Raw genomic sequence first — 24,721 nt, 5'->3', positions numbered from 1 at the left:
AAATTATTATTATTAATGTATACCTAAACCAGTTTTAAAATTAAAATAAAAAAAGATTTTTGTGCAACATTTTCTGATTTAAAAATTACAAGTAGACCTGACAAATTAATAAAGAGGGGTTGAATCAAATGACTAATACAAAATTCCAACATTGCCACATAATGAAAGTATTGATTTTATGGGGGCTGCACCCAATTGGTTTGTTCTGAGCATGCCCAGTACAGAATCTACAGGTAACATACATAAATGACATTTCTGTTTAAGTTGTGAAAATTTGTGACTCAAACAACATATGGGACCTTTAAAATGTTATAGTTCAGTGAGATATCTTTCCTTAAAGTGAAAAGTTTATTTTCAAAATGTGAATTAGGTTGTGGCATTTTGTTATGCTTTTGTAGTTCGTGTTTTTCTTAGTTACTGTCGTGAAAATCTGCATTAGACATTATAAAATTATTAATAAAAAAAGTAAATACAAATTACTGAAAGATGGAAGAGTTACTTTTGGATATTATGAAGGAGTCCAATGGCCCCAAGGGAGCAAATTTACGGAAATCTTGTCAACAGGCTTATGGTATGAGAAAACTTCATAATTTTCCATTTGATATAATGTTTAATTTTCGTGATAAAGTAGAGGATTTTCTTAACAATACATTTCAGATTTGCTAAGCGTACAGCAAGGCACCACCAGAGACCCTTCCTATGAATTGAGAAGAGTGTGTTTCATACCTTTGCAAGTGGCCCTGGAGACAAAACGTCCCAAACTTGTAACACTCGCTCTGAACGGATTCCATGTGAGACACTTAATGAATTTAATCTTCTATATTTTAATCTTCGAACACAAACATCAAACCAGAAGTAAGGGAAAAAATGACCATTCCGTTCCAACAAGCAACAGAGCGGCTTATCAAAAAATATTTTCATATCTCTGTCCTAAAATATATAACAAAATTCCCTCACATCTGAAACTGTGTGAATTGTCATCCTTCGGTCCAAATAAACAAAATGGTTATTAGATCTAGTAAGAAATGATTCCAAAATATTACTAAAAAATGTAATCTGATAATTATTTATCACAAACGCTTTTTATGCATCTTCACTTTTACTTATTTTCAATATTCTTAGATCCTGTATTCCTCTAGGATAATTTGAAACCTGTTAATTTGACTGTCCTAAAACGGGAAACCTTCCTAGTTGGACAGTCTAAAGCTTCCTTGCATTAAATGTAATGAATATTATAAGAAATAAATAAATAAAAAGGTAAATGTTCCTTTGTTAAAATCTACAAAAGTTCTTCACCGATTGCTTTGAAATATTAACACAACGTTGCATTCGAATACGCTTGTGTTTTTATATATCTATATCACGTAGATGTCACCTGTGACAGGTAAAAACATGCTTTTTTAAAAAACAGCACCATCTGTTAGACGTAAAAGCAACATGCGGTATTGTTTCTCTATCTGCACAGACAGTCTGAGCCACATCAACGCGTTGTGGGGTACAGCCAGTTTAAAATAAATAAATACTGTAAGCTTCAAATCACAGTCGTATAATTTGATTTATTTTCATTACTTTTTCTATAATCTTTTCAATATTATTTTAGAAAATTCTCCGAGATGACAGATTCCACAGAGGGAATGAACCTGAAGATGATTCATTATGGCTTCCTTCCCAGTTGCTCTGCGCTACTTCCTCAATGGCCTATCATCCACAAGAAACTCAGGTAATCATTTTAATCTTACTGAACAATATTACTCAGTAATTTTATATTGACTGAAAAGAAACGCAAAAATAGTCCAAAAAGTGAATTCTAAAAAAAACTAACTAACTAACTAACCATCACGCCGTTTCCCCGCAGGGGTAGGCAGAGAGGACGGACCGCCAAACAACTCGGTCTTGGCACACACTCCTTGCCTCATTCACATTCATACATCGTCTCATACATACTCTTCTATTGTTCTGACTCTTGACATGGCCCGATTCAAGTATCTGATTCACTTGGTCATGCCATGTCTTCCTCGGGCGTCCATATGTAACATACCAATATGTCTATAAAAAGTGCAGTTTGAAAACCAATTAATACATTTTCAAACGTTTTACTTAAAATTCCTGTATGTAATTCATACAGAACTAAAATGTTTACAGTCTAAGAACTTTTTTCACTGGAAACTGTATACAGGGTGTCCGGTGGTAAAGTGCAGTAACTTCGGGAGGTGATTCTACGTGATCGTAGGAGTAAAAAAGATAAATAACTTTTTCTGAAATTCCAACTTTTAGATGTACTTTTAAGCTAATAACGAAAAATTTCTCCGACGTGCCTAGACGGCATTATTTTTTTCGTCGTTGCCAAATCTACATCCCGCGCCCCCTCGGTAACTAATCCCCGCTACCCCCGGCACCCGAATTCAGTCGGTCAGCTGGTAAACTGTCCCCCGCACCCCCTCCTGCACCCCCCGCTATTAGTAAATCGTGCTTTGAATGTAATGTGTCACAAAATTTGACGGGCGGAGTAAACAACTTTGAAAATTTAATTTATCTAAGAATTTTTGAATTCGTTCACTAGATTTATTGTTTGTTCTCTGCGAACTTTTCATTTGGTTTGAATTTTTGACAGATGTGAAGAGAACCCCGTACAATTTAGATGTCGGTACGTGTTTTAGAGGTATAATGGTTATGGTGCTGATTTTATCAAAATCAAATTTTATAATATTCTTATTATTATTATAATTTACAAGTACAAGTATATTACATTGGATTTATTAATATAGACGTTGTACATTATAATGATTTATGATCAATAAGATGGATCAAGGAAAAAAATATTTATGAGATGTAATATTTTTGGTATGCCTCGTTATTCTGCTGTGTCATTCGTGTGGAAAACGTTCTTTTTTTTAAAAATGATTTTCGGCTATGTAATCATTGTTTTTTCTCACCTATAAAATTATGTCCCGTCTTTCCGGTTTATAAAAAAAGGTCTGATTTTTCGGATTGAAATTTTCAAAAAATCCCCAGGGTTTCAAAAATACGATTAAAAAAATAATAATAATACAGAATGTCTTAGAATATTTTCCTTAACCGGAAAAAAAAATTAAAAAATATGATGCAAGTGGCCTATTAGTAAAAAGCGATGAAATTAGTTAAGTGTTCAATGAGTTATTAATATTTTTTATAGTAAAAAGTGTAACGTGATTTTAGTGAAGTTCTCTTTTTGAATTTGGTAAAATATCAAAACATACGGCGAACTCTGTGTTGTTATTGTTTACAATTCACATGCGGTTTCCATGGATACGCGCCACTCACAAATATGCAACGTTGCCACGTTCACACTTGCGAATTTATCGGGTAAGTTTGCACCTACACTATGGCTTTTTAGCAGGTATGTCTTTTTGTATGAAAAATAAAAAATTGGAATTTCGTAAAAAGTTATTTATCTTTTTTACTCCTACGATCATGTAGAATCCCCCCACGAAGTTACTGCACTATACCCCCGGACACCCTGTATATTTTCCTAACTACCCTTGTAGATTTTACAGATAAATCATTTGTAGTATTTCTGGCATTAGCACACTACAAAGAGTGTATTTTTAAGTGCTGCTCCCTAGTATAATTTGCGAAAAAAAGCACTCCAAACCTTGCATTACTTTGATATAGATTTTCCTTCACCAATTTCCAACATGGACCCTAAAAATATTACCTTACAGTTATAATTCTCACAGGAATGCTTTACCCAAATTAATAACTCTCATCTTATTTTCTCCCAGGTCCATATCCTGCGTGTGCTGTTAGCGTTAGGACTCCGCAGTGGGGGGGCCCTCAACGGGCGGCTGGTGCTGTGGCTGGCGGGGCGCTGCGCTGAGGCTGCGGTCTCAGCCCCTGTGGCCGCCCCCGCCAGGGCAGCTGCGGCTATGACCATAAGGGCATTCTGTCTGTCACTGGGTAATTTATCATACTAAAGCATGAGAAGAAATTTTTACTTTTCCTTGATTGAAAAGGGTTTTTTTATATACAATTTATTTTTTGCAAAAGCCCTATGGCTGTGAATACAAAAATAAATACATACAAGACCAGTGTTTTGCACAAACCTTTCGTTCGCAAAGTGGTCCACATGTGACCCCCAGAAATCGATTTCGGCTTACTGGGGTTCTATGTCAGTGAGAAAAAAAATTGGGGGTCTGCGAGATTCAAATGGGGGTACCCACCAGCTGACCCCCATTTACATCAAGTCATAATCAACATTCTTGAATTCCGTAAATGACATAATACGCCTAAAACAGATAACACAGTTATTGGAATACTAATAATAGACATAGACATTACGTATTTAATATTTTGTAAAATTGTTTATTGAGATAGAAATATAAACAGGGTCTACATTCCTTTTCTTGACAGAATTAATATATTGAAGCAAAACATTGCACATTGGAAGGCGCGAAATTTCCTAGTTCCCCAACTTGTTGTTGACAAACTTCCAGGGTAATGACATTTTGGTCTACGTTAAACATTTAAATGTACTTCACACAAACTTCAAAACTAGGTTTGAGGATGTTTTGACTCTAGAAATGGAACGTTGAAGAATCTAATATCATATGACAAAAATAACTGATCGGAATAAGCACTAACGAAGAACTTAAGGGGCAGTTTTAATGCTTCGAAAAATGTATGAAAACTAAATCATCATTTGGGCTAAAACGTTAGATTCCACAAATATTTTTCTGTTCTTTGCTCTGGCCTTCAACAGGATAATAGGTTTAGGAAAATTCAATATTGGCAGGCAGTTGAATTCAATATTGGCAAGTGGTCTACGGGGTTTAATTTTGGAAACCTCTGCTCTAAATTATAACATCTGTATTGTAGAAATTTTAGCCGTGCTTATCTTGTCGATCACTGTTAGTTTTGTCACATGAATCTAACTTATATCTTTTATTTATAACAGATGAAGAATGCCAAGAACTTTTGAACGAGGGATCTCCTCTCGTTAAAAGCAAAGTATCAGCAGTGGCCTGCTTTAGCGAGATTATCCCAGTCATGCAGTATCTATGCAGCAGATTATGTGAAACTCAAATGTAAGTATTCATACTACCTACATACGGCAGAAATCATTACTAACATATTTGAAACACGGGATATTTATTAATTTTATGTAAATTTTATTTCAGGACCACCAAGTCCAATGTGACGGCCATATTTTACTTAGAATGCCTTCTAACCTTAGTCACGAGTCTACCTGAGATAGTGAACAGTAACACACACTTTACAAATTTCCTGTGGCAGAAATTTTGCCCTGCGCTTATATCATTCCTGGGAACACCACGAGTTGACAAAAATATCAAATCAAGGTAAAAATATTATGGTACTTACATGTTTTGCTCCCTGCAATTTGAGAGCTATCTCAAAAAACCCAATTCCTATTTCTGTTGCATTTCTTGAAACGAAAATCATATCTTTCCAGGGATGAAGGTCACGGCGTAGATGATTCAGGGAGAGGATCTGGTTCCCTTGCAAGTGCTCCCAGCTTTAATAGCCAACAAGCTAAGACAGTTTACAGGTAAAACAATACATAGTATAATGCCGTGTTCTAACATTTCACATCATTTGCACTTATTATAACTTTAATGTATACTCGTTTACCTTCTGTAAAAGTGTGTCTTTTATTTTTTTACAAACATTTAAAAATCACATTTGTATTCAGATTACGAATATAAATACCATAAATAAACCAATCACTTCTTATAAATACTGATAAATACCCTTTTTTATTAATTTGTTATCGCCTTTTGTAGTTTAAAATTAATTTTATAAATGGAATGATTTTCAATTAAAAAAAAACCATAGATATCCCCTTTTCTATTTCTACATGCATGTAATGTAAGTAGGTACCTACTTGAACATGTTCCTTCCTGGCATGTTTATTCAGAACAGCATATTGTGAAGATCTCCTGTATCATTGTAAAATAATATTATGTATTCTTATTTTTTACTGTGTCATCATTATCATATTTATTTCTATTCCAGCATTGCCGGCCAGTTACTGAGGCTTGTAGGTTGCGTGGGCTCCATGCGCCCTGTGCTGGAGGCCCTGTACCACCGCATGCTGCTGTACCCCCCAGTGTCCCACAGGGCGGAGGCCCTAGCCAGCACCAAGGACATTCTGGGGGACCCCAAGAAGCTATGCTACCTTCTCATACTGAGGCAGTCTAATAATATCTCAGACCAGCACAGCGATGATATGGCACTGGTCAGATTGTAAGTAACAATTAAAAATATGTAATAAAATCATATTTCTGAGTATGTATAGGTATACTGAATTATTTTTTGCCCTTGGGATGTTTTGTTACCTGATGTAAATTTTGCAATTAAAAATATTACTTTTCAGAATAATGGATGCAATTGAAGAATGTGCTGTGAGCAATAATTCTCACGTGTTACTGGTGAGCCTGGAGTGCATTGTAAGCTTATTGGGAGCTCTGGAGGAATTGTGCGAAGGAAAGTACCTTCCACCAAACGCCACAGAAATAAATAACAAGTGGCAGAAGCTCGAAGACTCTGATTACAGGGGCCCTCTCACTTATCAAAGCTTGGCAAGGTTGCCTAGCCCATACAGGTTACTAATTTACATTGTTTCGGTTTATATAATTATCCATATGTACATTGTCTGTAAATTATAAAATTTGTCCTAATTTAGTGATGGCCTGCACGCGTTTGTTAATTGTATGTGTATTATAATTAGTTAACAAAAATTATGCTTTAAATGGGCATTTTTACTTTTTCAACAATTTTGGTTGATGCCCGTTATTCATCTTTCGATGAATTTTTATCTTTCTTTTAATATTACAATTTAACATTTTATTTTTCAGGGATCTGGTAGCAGAAATGCAGAATAAACTTGAAGCCGATGGAACAGATTCTTCAGGTAAAACATAAAAACCATGGGCTATTATAATTCCAATTTTGAAAAAGACAATTAATGTAATTTTTTATTCAAATATTTTATATTATAGATAGATACCTACTTTATTGCGTGTCTGAATTATTCTCCACACAGTCAGTTAAATTCAAAGAAAATTTGAGTTCATTGAACATGAATAATTTTAATTTCACACATGAATATTTCACCCACCAACAACCTAAACTAGTTTGTTTGATTATTAATTCTCATAATTTAATTTTTATTTATTTATTTAAAAAATAATAAAAGATTTCAAATTATAACAGAATGCAATTTTTTTTCCTAATTATTCTCCTACTCCATAAGGTGAGCTCCAGGAGCTTGTGTTTATGGGATTAATAAGTATATATCAAAATAAAATAATTCTTAAAAGCCGATGTGTAAATAATAATAATAATGATTGGATTATTTGTATAGTGCTGTTTTCGTGAGAAAATCACCTCAAGGGCGCTTAACAACATAGTTCATACATTTAATGTATTCCTATGACTTAGACTTATATCTTATTACTTGTGGCTTATAACTAAATTTAATAGCTAGTGACTTATAACTAGTGGTTTATAACTAAGATTAATGTCTAGTGATTTACAACTAACACTTTTAACTAGTAACTTAAAACCATAAATATATATGACTGAGTGGGTATATGCAAAATACCTCTATAATTTGACTTAATAAATAACTACAAACGTAATTGAAAATACAAATTAATGTAATTCAACATTCAAATTAACTACAAACATAATTAATTAATTAATTAATCTTTATTAATTAATCTTTATTTTCATTATTTCAACAAGTTCATTTTCATAATTTCTACTTTATTTTCATTATTTTAACAAGTAAAGTAACCTATTTATTTGCTGATTGTGTTCATTTTATCTCATTAATATCAACAGTTTAAAATACGGTTGATGTACACTTGAGCAATCTACTGAACTGGGAACCAGTAAAAGTGTCACCTATTATACACATACATTGCATGTAAAAAAAAAATACTTAGATTAACAAGTTATCAAATATTACATTTATATAATTATATAAACCTATGTATATAAATTTCGACTACCATAATACGGGCGTTTGTCTAGTGTGGTAGTCGAAAAGCATGTAAAAACTGTACACATTAATATTTCATGAATAAAGAAAAAAAAAAAAAAAAAAAATTCAATGTACACAATTTCAGAGAATTAGTATAATAACAACATAGATCACTGTAGAAATGTATTATAAGTTTGTACAGCGCCCTTGAGGTGATTTTGCACAAAAACGGCGCTATACAAGTCATCCAATTATTATTATTAATAATAGCCTCAGTTATTATATTAGGTTAGGTTATTTAGTGTAAATTGTATTTGAGGTGAACCTTTACAAAAATTATCCTTGTATATTCTATAGCAGTGGTTCTTAACCTGGGTTCGATCGAACCCCAGGGGTTCGGTGAGTTAGTCTCGGGGGTTCGGTGGAGGTCAAGACCCCCGAATTATATTTGATGATTTCATTGAAATTCAGCAGAGCCAGGTTCAACAGCAACTCTTCATAACAACATCATTCTTAACGTGTTGGTGTCAACAAATGGAAACATACCCTTTTATTGCTAAGAAAGCTCTGGAGATTTTTATACCGTTTGTTACAACATATCTTTGCAAGCAATCCTTTTCGAAGATGCTGGATATAAAAACGAAGAAAAGAAATTGACTGTGTTGTGAAAATGACATGAGAGTGGCACTTGCCAAAGTAAAGCCGCGAATTTCTGAATTGGTATCTGAAAGACAACAGCAGAAGTCACACTGATTTAAAGTAAATAATAATTAATATGTTTCATGTTTTGATTTAACCATTAAAATTTAATGTTTTTTTTCTTTTTGTACACCTATATATAAATAAATACCATGTTTTGAATGTTTCAAATTAGGAAGGGTTCGGTGAATGCGCATATGAAACTGGTGGGGTTCGATACCTCCAAAAAGGTTAAGAACCACTGTTCTATAGTAATATTTGTTTGTTAATTTCTGCCAATACATGTGACCAATTTATTGACCTGACATTTAATTGTGTATTGTTGTAGAATTTTTTTTTTTAATTTGTGTAAATGGTGATTTTAAATTCACACTTTTAATTTTAAAATGAGTAGCTCTTTTAATAAAATCCTAATAAACTGACTAAGCTTTGACAAATAAACCTGTGATGACAACCATTTAATTTAATTATGTGTATATTTTCCTTGTAGATACATCAGGTCCAGAAGAGAATGGCTCCGCATCCGACGGAGAAATGGACTCTGATGCGGACAGTGTGTTCCTTCCCTCCCGCCAGCACTCCACTTATCGCCGGGAGAGTACCGACAACATCTCGGCAGCCCGCGACCACGAGACGCCCTTCATGAAGTCCATTCCCTCCACCCTCAACTTGGGCCGCTGCAATATCACGGACTATAACGTGGACGTGGAGAGGCAGAATGCTAAGCAGTTTGTAAAAACCCTACAAAATGTGATGGTGCCCAAACTCCTCTCATTTAGGACATGTGTAGAGGTAACTCCAGTTCTATGTGTTCCTTTAGTTACTGCTTAAAAATAAAAGATTTATAGTCTTGGTAGTGTAGATAATGTTTTGGCTACCAGGGTTCTTGGATGATCGATTGATAAATCCCCCATTCAATATATTGAGGATATCCGTCTTTTTGAACAATGTTGTTCGTTATGCAAAATAACTAGCTTATTAATGAATGGAAGTGAACTAATGAAGCTTTTAGAATTGAAAGAATTCATATATACGATCAATAGACTTAATTAATTCATCTAAGACGTGATCAATCGATTATGTTCCAGCTTGGAGAAACCAAAGTTATCAGTTATGTTATGACTGAAGATCTCATTAACTAATTAACTCCCTTTTTAGTGTCAAAAGTACATGCTGACTGTAAAAGTACATGCTGACTGACTATTAAAGTTAATATTTCAATTAGACATTGTCAATTTATTAGTTTAATTTTTACGTGGCCGTTTGACATTATGGAACGTGAACCCATAAATAGATCCGCCAATATGTATTGCCTTGTACTTTGTGTCAATGTCGTTTCGGCTATCGACAGCACAACCGTGCTAGGGATATCGGTATAAGTTAAGCCTATTGAACAATATTGTGAAGTTATCAATTTGATCGCACTAGACCCCTAGAGCAAAAAAGTTAGTTTCTCTGTTGGCCGTCTGCACCATTTAATAATTTTTTAAATGTTCCCACTAATAGTACAGTAAAACTCGCTTAAGAAGTTCCCACTTAAGAAGTTTTCACGCTTAAGAAGTTTTGATTTTTGGTCCCTTGAAAATTCCATACAAAAAACACGATTTTTTCCCACATAAGAAGTTTTAGAGCTAAAACTGCTTCCCGCTTAAGAGGTTTTAGAAATCCGGCGGTAAAATCAACACAAACAAAATATTGTGTCGCAAAATATCTAAAATGAACCTTTTTCCAAGTCATAAATTGAAAGATGTTGACTGAAACCCATACCTAGTACCTGAGACCATAAAACCCTTTGTCGGCCGCCGGGCCGTAAGCCGTAACCTGCCGTAACCAATAAATAAACCAAATACCCCGTCTCCTAATCCCCTAACTAGGTAAAATAGCAATGGAACGAATAAACAATGCGGAATTATGTAACAAATATGCAAGCGTCTTTAAGGCCGAAATAACATGAAAGATTATATTAAACTCAACCTTAATGACAACGTGGGCTAGATCTACATTTGCATACATTTGACGCCTCCTTCAATAATCTTCTCTTTGATAATGAACATAGAGATCGATAGAGATGTTTCGTAATATTATTGTATAAAATTTTTATTCCATCGAATTTGTAAAACACGAAAAACTTTTGATAATCTATCGGATCACGGTTAATACGGAATATTTCACCTTTAAATACATAACAACATGATTATTTGGCGGGGGAGATGGTAAAATATGCATTATAATTACGTTTTTTTCATTCAAACATCAAAAATTGCCGTGCATCATGTTTCATCTGACATTTGTCGTAAATTAAGTTTGAAGGTTAGGAAATACATATGCATAAATTTAAAATGTAGATTGAAACGAAACTTCGCAAATGATTTTTCTAGTTTTTGGATGCGTTCACAGATTATACATAATTCCAGCGTCAAACAGCTTGTATGATATAACTTTCTGATTCAAGCATCAAGCCATTTATTTATGTGCGAAATCGTAGCTATTCAATGTCTGCTAGTTAGGTAGGACCATAAATGAACCTACAGGTACATAATATTGAGCTGCGCATATTATTTTCATAAGGAATTTCTAGAAAAGGATTAAAATATCTTTAAAAATATACGATAGTCGACTGTGCCTGGCGAAAATACATCATAACAATAGTCTCTCAAATCTCAAATGCCATTGGAGCAAGCAGCAAGCGTGCAAAAAAGTTAAAGTCCGCCAACTAATAAGCAGTTTGCCGCGTAGACTTTGTGAGATTTTTCTGTGCAGTGCCATGGCAGGGTTGCAGTACGCAAACGGTTCTGAGGCAAAGAACCCGCTATCATTAGTTTGCGGTTAACAAAATTACTTGCGGTGTCCTTTTATCAAACCGCTTGGTAAAATTAACCACAACAAGTCTTTCTTTCTCCCTCAGTTCATATAGTAAACGAAAGCGTAAAAAAGAGACGGCGTATATCCACAGCTCTGTCTTCAACTGTCAAGTTAAGAGTGAGTAATCACTAACAAGTAAATATGTATAATCCATTGCCTTTACACCAATTTAAAATAAGATCAACAGTATGAACCTTTTGGAATGCTGCAACTTTTACTATCCGAATTCGAGTGGCTTTTTCGAGGGATGTACTTTAACAGTTTTAAAATTGTGTTTACTTTGTCCATGGGATGGTTTTGTTTTGATTTGTAATGTTTAGACAAAATTTTACAACAAAAGAATTCAATAATAGAGTTAAGCAATCTACTATGGATAAATACTTCGAAAAAAAAAAAAATTTATATGTAGGTATGTAAATAAACTTTTTATAATCAACTATGTTCTACCATTTTTCATTTATTTCACTTTCCCACCTTTTTCTAAATACATAATACTAATTACCATGATAACTAGAAGATGTATATATATATATATTTTTTTTTTGACCGCTTGGATCATATGAGCTTGTTTTCACGACAATTTAACGTAGGTAGACATAGGAATGACGTATGCCCCGGACTCGAGTTATTAAATGGCTAAAATTGAATCCCACTTAAGAAGTTTTCCCACTTAAGAAGTTTTTTTTCCCCGGTCCCTTGGAAAACTTCTTAAGAGAGTTTCACTGTACATATTAAGTTGATAAAAAATGTTTTCGACAAATTACATAATAATTATAGTATTGTTTAAAATATTTGCAAATTTAATGTAGGTGGATGAGTCAATGCAGGACTTTGCCTCAAAGTGTTGCCAATTTAACGCAGCGAGGTCGCCCTCCACTTCCACCATCATGAATGCAGATGGAATATACCTCGCCACTTACTCCACACTGCTGCTTAATCTGAAGCTTATTTATTCTGGATATTACAAAGGAAGCACTGTAAGCATTTTACCTAATGACAACACTATTATTTTATTTTATTTATTAATCTAATACCCCCTCTTCCTAAACAAGTTAAGGTAACTTTTCAGTCACCAACCACCCTCTTTTATCTATTCGTAAAATACACTAGGGTAGGTACTTTCTTGTGAGATTTTCATTCTTATTAAAATATGTTCCAATTTTAAAGTGTATAAAACAAAAGTATTGCAATTGGTTTTGATTGGTGAATTATGGCGGGAAAACATAATTTCTCCCGCATAAAAAAATTACTTATGATAGGTAGGATTTTTAAGTAATTCCCTGCTTATTATAATACGTAATGAGAACTAATGAGTAATGAAAAATTAAAGTTGAAATAAGCTTAACCAATAAGAACATTTAATTTGCTTCCACAGACAGCAGTGCCTCTATCCGAAGATGATTTTGTTGAAGAAGTTCATGGAAGTGGAGTGCTGGTGTACCTGTCTTCAACGTGGCTTTGTGAAGTCTATCAACAGGTCCTCACAACATCTATCTTGGAGATTGGAGGTTATCAGCCATCCATTCAGGAACACAATGCATTGGTTAATCTTCTTATTGGTAAGAAAGACTTTAAAATATTCCTTAAAATGCATTTCAACTCAACTGTAATCTTTTGTTTGACCTTTGAATATTGTATGAAATTTCAGAATTACTTAACGTTGTGTATATTATTAAATTGGTCATTTGATGTTGTTTCTAGACTTTGGAGGCCTCGGAACTAGCCAAGTAATGTGTGATTGGCAAAGATTGAAAGAAGTTTCGACACCAAGTGGCAACATTGGATCTGCTGAAAAAACTGCTGCACTGAAATTAGCCAGACGGTAATAATTTATTAATAAAAATTAATCCGTGGTTTGTGCGTTTAGCCGTCTGAAAAATATCTACTGTAACATCGCTAATGTAGCAGTCTGGAAAAAATTATTATAAATATTTATTGACAACGCAAGTTACGTGCATAAAATCAATCAATTTAGTATAGAAACAACTGGTAAAAATGGAGAAACTAAAAAGATCCGATTTTATCGAAATTAGTACGATTTACTATTTCAAGTAAATAATAAATAAAAAAAATCCTTGATAATTAGAAACATTATAAGGATTTCATAGATACTAAATAACATAATATTTTGTACTTACATTTCAATATTTTCGTAAACACAGGAACTCGCAATGCATTGAATAATACATGGAATGAATATTTTTTTCTAAAATCCTGGTGGAAATCATTGGCCAATAAGAATGCTCCATTTAACAGGCCATTTCAACTAATCATAATTTAGAATGAAATTCCTGTTCCAACCAATCAGAGCCGGCTCTATGCAGGCGCAATTGGAGCAGTCCACTCCGGGGGCCTAATTGTTAAAGTGCCAGGGTGCTGATAATACCTAACAGTCCTAACACACCACCCATGAGATTATTTTCACATAAACGGCGCTACTATTGATTACAGTGATGACCTATCAGGCGTCTACTGGTTTTGATAAGGGGCATCAAACTTTTACTCGCGCCAGGCACCGTTTGGCTTAGGGTCGCACTGCAACCAATCAATGAAATCTAAAAGAACTGACCTAGGACTCGAATTTATAAATAATATAAAACAATGTCGCTATCCGCATCTGTCTGTGTGTGCGCTTAGTTCTTCTAAACTACACAGTGAATTTTGATAGGTTTTTTTATTTCTTCCAGAAGATTTATATATAATACATTCATATTATATTTATAGAAAGTTACATTCCTAACGCTGGCTAAACCTTGTGAGATACATCAAAATAACATACTACGGAATTGTATATCTTTAAAAGGCCTACAGAAAAGTCTGTGATGGTATATGTCTATCTTGTAAGGATAACCCCCCAGCAACACCCGGCACACGCCAGTTAGTTTGAGCATACATATTTTAATGTCTCATATTCGAGTTACACTAAAACCAAAATGTTATTTACGGAAACAAGCTGGACAAAATATTTTTTCTCCTGGGGTGACTTCACGGGAAACTATATACTTACTAGGTACAGCGTATTCCTTTCTAATTTCAAATTAAATTTATTTTTAGGGTTTTAACATGCATGTGGGACTCCATGGTGACTCTGCTGAGCGCTCCTCTGATTGGACGCTACTCCAACTCTGTTGTGAATCTGACGACCAGAGTTAAACTGCACAAACTCTTGCCAAGGAAATCTAGGTTCACATTGAAGAAAGACAAAGTTCGGGAAGAATTGGTTTCTCTATCGCTTGAAGGGTTGCATAAGGTAAATCACACTTACAAGATATTTTATTAAAACAATCTGCCAATGCTTTGTTCAATTACATGATGCTGAATGATGAATTGATTTCAGGCCGCAAGGATAAGTAACATCTTGAGTCTGCAGAACCGATGCAGCAGTTTGCTGGCTCTCCTTTCTGATTCCGCTTGCTCAGAATCTCCTTCTGCCAAAATCGTCTCTTCTCACGCACTGTCCCTGGATGTTTTAATATCTGGTAAATAATTAAACTATTTATTTAATATAGCAGAACAATTCAAAATTAATTGATCCCTGGTCTTTGCCCTAAAATATCTATTCATTGATTCGTACTAGACTTATGTAACAATAACACCATTGGGCTGCCTTTACGCGCGTAAGTTTTTTTCCCTAAGTCACCTATGTAAGTAACTTATGGCATCTGTTACTGTAATTTATAGTAAGTTACATAGTCGTAAGAAGCGTAAGTTTGTGACAAGTCTAATCGCATCCGCACAAACTTCTCACAGCTTATGAAATCAGTTTGATAAGTTTAGACACTTTCCGTAAAAAACTAGTATTTTTATTATATGAACTAAAATCTGTTTAGGATAAGTGAATAAGTACTACATAGATGGTGTATATTATCTCCTGAAAACAAATAATACTAGATAAAATTCTAATAAGCACTAGGTAACGAAAACTAATATAAATGGAAAGAAAATTTTTTGTTTCCAAAACAAAGAGATATAATTTTTTTTTAGGTGTAGAAAAGGTTTCTGAAAATGAGCCTTCTTCTTTTTAACTATCATTCCAATCCTTTCTAATCTCAATTTTTCAGTTTACAACCTGCTATGCTCGAATTCGAAGTCGGTTGCTGTCATCTGGCTGTCATTCGGATAAAATTAAAGAACTCCTTTCAATTCTGCCATTAACGGAAAAAAAGCATGTGGAGAATAAATAATTTTAAAGGCTTATTGAATTATAATATTATGATTGTGTGCTTATATGAATAATTTTCCATTAATTTATAATAAAAATATTTCAGGTGGCCTAGAATTGGGATCCCGCTCTGTAGACTGCTGGCGACACATCTTCACGGCGTGCCAGTATGTGTCCCGCCTGGAGCACACCCTATTTGGGCAACAGTGCAACACCACCACCCCTCTCATCACCTTGCAGACGGGCCGCAACAAGACCGTCTCCTTCACACACAACTCCCACTCCAACTTCCTCAGCGAGAAGCTGCACCAGAGTTTCAATTTCAATCAGGGACAAGGAGATGATGAAACATGGTATATAATAATAACATAAACTTAATAAGAAGAAATAACAAATATTTCCCTTAACACTTTTAGAACTTGGATTCATCGTGAAGATTTCCACAAGCTGCTTTCATTTCTCTTATTATTTTGCCCATTGGTTGATTGGTTCATCATTCATTGTCATTTTCGGGTGCATTCAATCATTTAAAAAAAAAAAATTTTTTTCGAAAAAAGCTCTAAGATCGTACCCAATTTTTTTTTTTTTTTCGATCCCTCTCATTTAATAACGTAAAATAAAGATTATTGCGTACATTTAAAATAAAATGTATGAAAAAAAACCAAAGCGCACAACACACGCCGCTAGGAGAAGCTAGTTTAGCATTTTGCCATCAGAATGTATGTGGAAATGTCAAAAGTTGGAGGTATTAATAATATTATAGTTTAATTGCTAACAGTATTCATTCGAAAGGTAAATTTGTGATGTCTCTGAGGCAAATGCTTTTCTGTAAAAATTCTACAGTTATGATATCCTGTGATTTTCACAGATCTGCGCTAGTCATCAATAAAACCCTTGAATTTGTGAGTACACTCACTTTATTATTCCAATTTCAAGACCTCTCATTAAACGCTGTCGACTCTAATGCCCCCTATCATTTGTATCTCTTTCTCACATTAGTTACTTAAAAAAATGTATATTAAAAACAATAATACCCATTTTCTTTTCCAGTGTTGACATCTACAGTTTCCTGCAATCTAACATTGATAGTGTTGCGACAAACAAGAAGATGTCTGTTGCGGCTATTATTCAAAAGTTAAATAAAGATGTAAGTTTAAAATGAATACATTTTTAAATGGTTTCCATTATATCTTCTGAATCTTTATGTATCTATCTTTAATGATTTCCATCCTGTATCTTATCTTTAATATTTTTTTTACATTTTGCCAGACAAATAGGAATAATCCATCTGGCTTCATATGCGGCACTGATGCAGCTAAAGTCTGTTGCGCTCTATCGCAGCAAGTTGACGCATTGTTCGGTGATGCGGCAAGCAAACTGAACTTGCCAGCTCTTTGTGGCTTCTTGCAGCAGCTGTGTTTGGCATCCGAGAGACAGGTATCTAAAAAAATATTTGTTTGGTTTTGTATACAAAAATGTAAATATGTATCTCTACTTTCTCTGCGGTATCAAATTTACAAGTTGAATTGTTTGATAGTATTCTCATTCTTTATGAAATTAATGTCTAAAATATTCTAATGAAATTCTCTCTCGTACAGTTGAGCAGTGAAACCTCCCAGTCCGAGCAGAACGCCAGCCGCTGGTGGAAAGGTATGCTGGGCCGGGAGGGCAAGGGAGGCTCCGGGGGACAGGCGGGGGGCGGCAGCGGAGGAGGGCTGCTAGCGCGCGTGGGCGACGTCACACTGCAGTGCCTGCGGGCCCCGCGCCCCCTGGCCCACCACATGGCAGTCTGGACTATTGTGGGGCCACATTACATGAAGGTAAATAACTACCAAATTGTGATAATACGAGAACAAAAGATTTATGTGCAGTAGAGATTTTTTTAGTTCATGGGATTTTAGCACAATATACAGAACTTGTATGATTATTATTTGAAATAAAAGAAATGTATAATCCAAACAAGGCAAATTTCTCCATTTGTTTTTAGATTGATAAATAGTGTAAAAATAAAACCGATTTATAATCCACTTCTTTCAGTTGGCAACTTTTTTTCCTAGGGTAAATGTTGTGTTTTAGACCAGCGGTTCCCAATTTTATTCAGCTATGGAACCCTAAGGACGAGTTGTTTCCCAGAATTTGAACAATTCATCAAATTTCAAAGTCGATTGACAAGTGCTTTGAAGGTTCTATTCAAGTTCTGTTATTATTTCAGTTTTGTTAATACCCTGGTCAATAATGATATAATAATAGAACTTGAATAGACAGAACCTTCACAGAACTTGAAAACTAACTTTGAAATTATAAAAATAAAATAAGTAAAAAATTTCTAAGATATCTTTATATGAGAACGCATGGTGAATGAATACCCACGATTTATGCATCACATAGATTTGCTCTCCGAAACGCACTACGAAAGTCTCCAATCTAGGAGAAATAGGACCCTTCAAGTAACAGCTTTTAAAATCATGAACTATTACATTGACAGCCCATACCTCTTGGAATGCTATAAATTGTTTGTACCGAACAACTACCGTCAGGGTCGACGCCATGAATTGCTCTGTATTCTTCACGGAAGAACGGACGTTATGGCCCAGCATAGCATGACAAGAGGTATGGTGCTGCTAAATGATACCTCTAGGTCTCTTCACATTTTCAACATTAGCCTTAAAGATTTCAAAAGTCATTTTAGGCAAGAACTCTAAAATATCAGTTATTGTAAAATGTTTCATTTAAAGCTTTGTATATTTCATGTGTATTGTAATACAATTGAATCAATCTGTAATGAACAAAAAAAAAAAATTAAATTAAGTTTGATGTCCGACAGTTGAATTCGCAGATCTGGAACGGCATCCTGTCTAATTACGGAACTTGTTTTTGGTATAAGCGTAAGGTGAAAAGCCAGTTTCGCATCGGTAAGTCGAGACAAAGGCAAGCAGAGTCAGATTGCCTGGTTTCTGCAACACGCCCACGCCCTAACTCTCGGAATACCTAATTTCTAATTTGGGAGGCAGGCCCCGGGAACTATTGGATATAACTCTACCATGGGTCACCCCAAGTGGTTCTTTACATTTGGTGACTAAGCAGGGGTGCCCGGGTTCATGGGGTGAGGTTTGTACGGGTCCTGGCGGCGGTTGCGCCTATCCTCCTCCTACTGTGTGGCGGGCCGGATCGGGAGGGACTGGTTGAGGGAGAACTTTTGGACCTATTCAGCAGGACTCTTGGAACATCACCTTGCACCGCAGTGGGAGGGATGGATTCATACGTCCTTCACTCCTGAACACACTCACACCTAGATTCCTACCCACCCCTCATGCCTTTTCTTTCCCAGAACTCCCTCTCCTTCCTTTCCTAAAAAGACCCCTCACACAGTATCCCCAAAGATGACATAGGACCTGAGGGGAATTATTTCCCTCAGGGCATCCTGTGTGGAACTAATGTTAAAAAAAGACCTGTGACCGTTCCACGGAAGCCTATGGTGTTTTAGATCATTCTACATATTATATTATTTAATTTGAAACATTCTTTGGTCTAGGCGGCTTGCAGCAAAGATCGGCGTATTTCAAAGAAGGCTATCCAGTGCCTCCATGATGCTATAACACTGCTCCTGAACGAACAGACTGAACTGCCGCACTTCCATTTCAACGAGGCTCTGCTCAAACCATTTGAGAACCTTCTGTGTCTGGAGTTGTGTGACAGTGATGTCCAGGTAAATACAATATACATATCCCCAAATACAAATCTTTTTTCTTGTCAGCAATTCTAATCAACAGACAACTTTGTTTTTACATTATTCCTCATAATGTATTACATTTCTTTTTACTTTCAGGAGCAAATAATATCCTGCATTTGTCAGTTTGTTGAGGCTAACCAAACTGAAATAAGATCGGGCTGGAGGCCTCTATTCGGTACACTGCGGGCCGCACACAACTACAATCAATACTCCGCAGTCCTGGAGATATTCAGAGTGTTCTTGAATACTGACAACACTCTAGTGTTTGCAAATGCCGCAGTTGACTGCGTCTTGTGTCTACTGAGCTACATAAGAGGCTCCAACATTGACGCTAACAACATCCACAAAGAAACTAGCAGTCCGCTTAGATCTCCAGATGGCACCTCCAAAACTGTGTTCAACTTATCACAAAGATTTATTCAAAAGAATGACCCAGAAATATACAACGCTAATTATCAATGTCAACTGACCGTTGAAATATGCAAGGAATCTCTGGGATACATTGAGAGTTGCGCTGAAATTTTGGGAATGATGTACAGCATGCCAAAGTGTCCCACGTTCAACACGGCGCACCGGGTAAATGCTGACATGCCATTGCAAGTTGTGGATGCGCTCTTCCCTAAAACGGCGCTACACGTGAAGCAGTTTACCAACTTGCCCGATGTAGCTGATTGTAATATTATTTCGTATAGAATCCTTTCCACGGCATTACCGAGTTCAAAATCAACAATGTCTTCACTGGTGAAATTTGATCGACCGAGCGGTATCCTCAAGGTGTGGCATCTTCTGATAGAAGGGTTAGTGTCTGCGTCCATTTCTTGTCCTCGGCAATTCCAAATGGCCTCATTGGAAACATTATTTAAGATTTTCCAAGACATGATGGTAATTCCTGGACCATTGTTTGGCCTTCATTGCATCAATCACCTGCTATTGCCCTCCATGCAAACGTGGATCAGACAAGTTAGTAGAAACGGCACAGAATGGGATTCTTTTGCTCCCAACTTCAAACAATGCTGCGGAATGGCGACAGATCTTATTGTTAAATATTTGAGCCATTTGCAACACGAAGACCAAGATTCCAATCTTTCAAATAAATACAGCCATTCTAATCAAAATTCTCCAGACACTAGCGAAGAAGAATCTGAAAAATGCCACGAAACTTCTGAAATTAAAGCTGTTACATTTGCATTGAAGCAACTGCTCTTAATTTTAGTTGAATGTGTTTCGCAGCCCCATGAAATAATAGCGAGGTTAGGAGCATCTTGTATCCGACACATTATTCTGACTTCAGGATATTTACTGACGCAGCAGCAATGGGAGATAACCTGTACAAGTTTGCACCGAGCCTGCAATGCTAGCTTGGCCCCTCTCCAACAGCTGACTTTGGCGTTTGAAGAAAACTCTAATAGCTTTTATGGAGACGTAGCTATAGTGAAGGTAGCGGCCCGAAGTGATAGTTCTATAAATGACAATGTGAGATTGCACTCCATGGCGCAGCAAGTGTTCCTGTATGACTATAGTAAAGAGCACTCACTAAACATGAAGACTCCTCAGAACTACAGCAGACAACACAATCAAGCATTGCTTATCAAGAACCTTGTTTTAACGGACGACAGAAGCTACATCTTCCTCTTATATCCACAAGATGCCACCGCGGCCACTAACCCCGAGCCATACACTATTAGGATACCTCATAAGAGTCTTGTTATAGGATTGCTGGCGCATCAAATATTGATCCAGATTATTGCAACAATACTATTACAAAAGATAACCAACATTATGCCGCTGAACCATATCTTATTGGACACCTTTAAATCTAGCGGCTTGATACTTAACAATCGATATGCCCTGAATTATAAAAATATTGACATATTATTGAAATGTCTGGACATGTCATACAGGAGGGCGATCAATTTTGATTTGAGGCCCGGATTAAAATTTCTGGTTCAAAAGGTCTCGAATTTAGACAGCGCCGCAAATCTTTACAAACATACCACAGCTTCTTGGATTATCAAAATGATAGCACTGACTGAACTCCATCTGCAAGGACTATCTAAGAAGAGGGTTTACCTTGAGGAGTTGCAGGATATGATGGATAGCGGTAACCTACCACCAAACACTATCGATAACAAATTCATAAACAGGTCATTCGATTTAAAAAATACTTGGGACATGCTCTGTGATCTATACATCAATGCTATAGAAATCGACTGTGTTACTGCAGATCTAGCAAACAGCGAAATATCTGATACTATTCACGAGATCAATTCTAATTCCATAGAAAATGACGATTTATCAGATATAGACCAGCCAGATAAACCAAACAGGTGTTTCATGAATAGTAAGTCTGCGTCCTACGAATCTGTGACCGGCATAACAGACAAATCATCTGAAAGTGCACCGAAACCATTCATCTTCAGTGATTTTAGAGATCAGCCTGTATGTACAGATTATGATAGCGATGATGACAAGCACAACGATCTTTCAAGACTTCGGTCGGACAGCATAGCCGAATCGGAGAAAAGTTCAGCTGATTACTATAAAGCCAATGGCATACATGGACCTAACCAAGAAGTAGAAGATGGCTCAGGAAACGATGTAGGACTGAAGAAAGAGTTTCAGTACACCATGAACAAATTATCGACAAATGCAAATACTCAACTCAATAACATCCACGGTGAACCTCTACTACCAGCTCAACCGGTTCCTCCTGAAATTGAACAGGAAAGAATACACAGCATTACCAAGGTAAAACATTATTTCATATCATATCATATGATGGGTTTGCACATTTAAAATACGAATCTATCTCAACTTCTGAATCATTTTCTTACCGTTTGGGTCGGGGATACAACGCATCGACGCAGCACCTTCAGGAATCCCTGTCCTGCCGACCTGACCTCCGTCCATTTGTGTTTCTCTACATACAATCAATGTTATTTAATACTAACCACAATGAAAAATATACTTGCCCGAAAATGCCTGAAGGCCCATCACCCGAGTATGGATAAAATAGGTAATGAGCGCCCTTGAGGCGCTACACGAGGGCGCTGGTGATTTTTTACAAAAATTGCACTACACGGAAACTTTTACTTTGAATGGGTGTAGATTTGATCCTACCCATCAATATCATATTACAAAACAATAAATATTTGCTAAGGGCCTTATAAACATGCTTTAAATTTAATACAACCGGTTACAACCATGAATGTATCGTAAATGATTGTTTATCAGTTGTCTAAAATTTAAAACGTTATTAGTAAGGGGGGATAGTATTTAAATTACCTATCAAATCCTTCCATCATTTTTATCACACCATAACTAAATGACAATTCTTTTAAATAAACCAAAAAATATAGCTCAACGTAGTGATTGAATTCTTCATAGTGACAGTGATTGCCCACTTTAGTGATTCAATAAAAAATGTTAATAAAACAATGTGAAGATGGTACACACTTATTTATTTTGTTTTATTATCAATAATAATCGGTAAAATATGATAATTTAAGAAGTATTTACTTTATTAAACTTCAACACGCTTCACAAAATCTGATTTCACTGCCGATGTGGCAGTTTGTCGATTCACATTGAACTAATAGACGTCAGTGAAATATTTACACACGTTAGTGAGATAAGGATAATCAAAGTGAGAGTGGGCAATCATAGTCTTGTTTACCCTAATTATTAATTTAATAAATAATCGTTTTTAATCTACTTTCCATTGTTTAATTACTATGTTTATTATTTATTCAGGACGCAGAGGCGAAGAGAATCGCACTGGCCAACATATTGGCTGCTTATTTGGAGCTCATTTTATCCTTCCCGATGGACCAATTTGAATTAACCGCACCGATGCTCGACTACGGGTATTCCAGATTGTTGAAATGTACATCAGATCCCTTGTTGCTGCAAAGAATTGAGGCTTTCTCTAATAAAAGGGACACAGTTTGATTTAATAACCATCACAAGTTAAATAAATAGACCATCATAGGAGTATGAAAATATTAAAATACTATTTATTTCCTAACTTGACCAAGTTATGACAATATCATGATTGGGTCCGAACAGAATTTTGGCCTATAAGCTTATACAAACATTTTTGATTATAAGATTTAATTCCTGTAAATATATTGAATATTAAAGCTCTTTGCACAAGTTTTCATTTTTTAAATGATCTGTACTGAAAAATATCAATGAACCGGACAGTTCAGTCGATGGAGTAGATAGGATTAAAACACCAGTTTCTGATGTTACATGCGGGATACCATGACCTAATGTTATATCGATGTTAGGCTTAGCTCATCGAATAACTCTGTATTCGCATTCGCTTTGTTATCAGGCCTGATGATGAATCAAGCAAGATTTTTTGTCTGGCAATTCATTTTAAGATACAAAATGTTCAATGCATTGCTTACTTAAAGTAAATTATTAATCAAATCTTGTTTCTGAATGACGCATAGTAATAATAAATTGATCCATTTGTTCGATGCAATCTTATTTTTCGCAAGATATTCAAGCTAGTTCATTTTGGTTTCCTAGAATAGGTATACTATTATGTATTGCATGTACATTTATCTGCACTTGAAGTGCCATTTAATGTTTTAATATCATGATTAAATCATATTTAAACATACCATGTAAATCATCTCTCGTCCATTGTTATGTTGGTGTCCATTGTTACAGTATTAAATTATAAGGATAAAGAATTCTTTGTGCTTTTGCAGAAACTATCTATCAAACCAACTCTTCTAAATGTATTTGAATTAATTAATAAATGGCAACTCAAACTTCTGTTATTTTATTATATTAAATCTCCTTGAAAAAATAATTTTCAAGCTAAATTGATTGGATTTTGTACAATAGAAATGAAATAACATAAATGTTTAAAAAATATATACAGGGTGTCCGGAAACTCGTAGTACAAGCGGGAAACTGGTGAATCTACATCACATTTGGAGTCGATTTTGTAGTATATTTTTTTTTTATTTGAGCTTTCGTTATCGAGTAAATCGAGTTTGAAGTTGATTTTTTTTATTTATTTATTTTTTTTTTTAATCAAATTCTTATAAATTATTACTGAAGATCAAAGTACCCAACTAATTAAAACTATTTGAAAGTAAAACAAATGAAGAAACTCGGATTTGAAGCATTATTTTGAAATCACCCTTCATTTAACCCGGTGTAATCATAAAATATTTCTGCTCTGTAGGGTTAAAACATCTGTTATTCAACCCTAAACACCAGAAAAAATTTTAACCCTAAAATAGCCGAAAAATATTTT

At 35.2% G+C, this 24,721-nt stretch overlaps 1 protein-coding gene across 1 annotated transcript; it reads left to right on the top strand.

Annotated features, from left to right (window-relative positions):
* The first annotated feature begins 272 nt into the window (after positions 1-272).
* On the top strand, positions 273-24,704 carry LOC149426172 (brefeldin A-inhibited guanine nucleotide-exchange protein 3). The gene is made up of 23 exons (XM_089641085.1): positions 273-571; positions 658-791; positions 1,601-1,720; positions 3,762-3,936; positions 4,934-5,063; positions 5,157-5,336; positions 5,450-5,545; positions 6,013-6,243; positions 6,374-6,601; positions 6,855-6,910; positions 9,177-9,478; positions 12,358-12,525; positions 12,924-13,107; positions 13,250-13,370; positions 14,603-14,798; positions 14,886-15,027; positions 15,817-16,063; positions 16,761-16,857; positions 16,980-17,147; positions 17,309-17,530; positions 19,243-19,416; positions 19,537-22,188; positions 23,194-24,704. The coding sequence occupies exons 1-23, from the start codon at positions 487-489 to the stop codon at positions 23,389-23,391; spliced, it is 6,306 nt and encodes a 2,101-aa protein (XP_089497211.1). The 5' UTR covers positions 273-486; the 3' UTR covers positions 23,392-24,704.
* Positions 24,705-24,721: the final 17 nt, after the last annotated feature.

This window comes from Hesperophylax consimilis, chromosome 1 (assembly GCF_061612785.1).
Source record: "Hesperophylax consimilis isolate HC1 chromosome 1, BYU_Hcon_1.0, whole genome shotgun sequence".
Lineage (NCBI taxonomy): Eukaryota > Metazoa > Arthropoda > Insecta > Trichoptera > Limnephilidae > Hesperophylax > Hesperophylax consimilis.
The sequence above is the reverse complement of the archived record's forward strand: the minus strand, read 5'-3'. Positions and strand labels throughout refer to the sequence as shown.

Excerpts from the sequence above, each read along its gene's own strand:
- LOC149426172 (XM_089641085.1), top strand. The coding sequence starts at position 487 with ATGGAAGAGTTACTTTTGGATATTATGAAGGAGTCCAATGGCCCCAAG. Across the intron at positions 5,337-5,449 it reads GACAAAAATATCAAATCAAG|GGATGAAGGTCACGGCGTAG; the intron begins GTAAAAATATTA and ends ATATCTTTCCAG. Across the intron at positions 6,911-9,176 it reads CGATGGAACAGATTCTTCAG|ATACATCAGGTCCAGAAGAG; the intron begins GTAAAACATAAA and ends TTTTCCTTGTAG.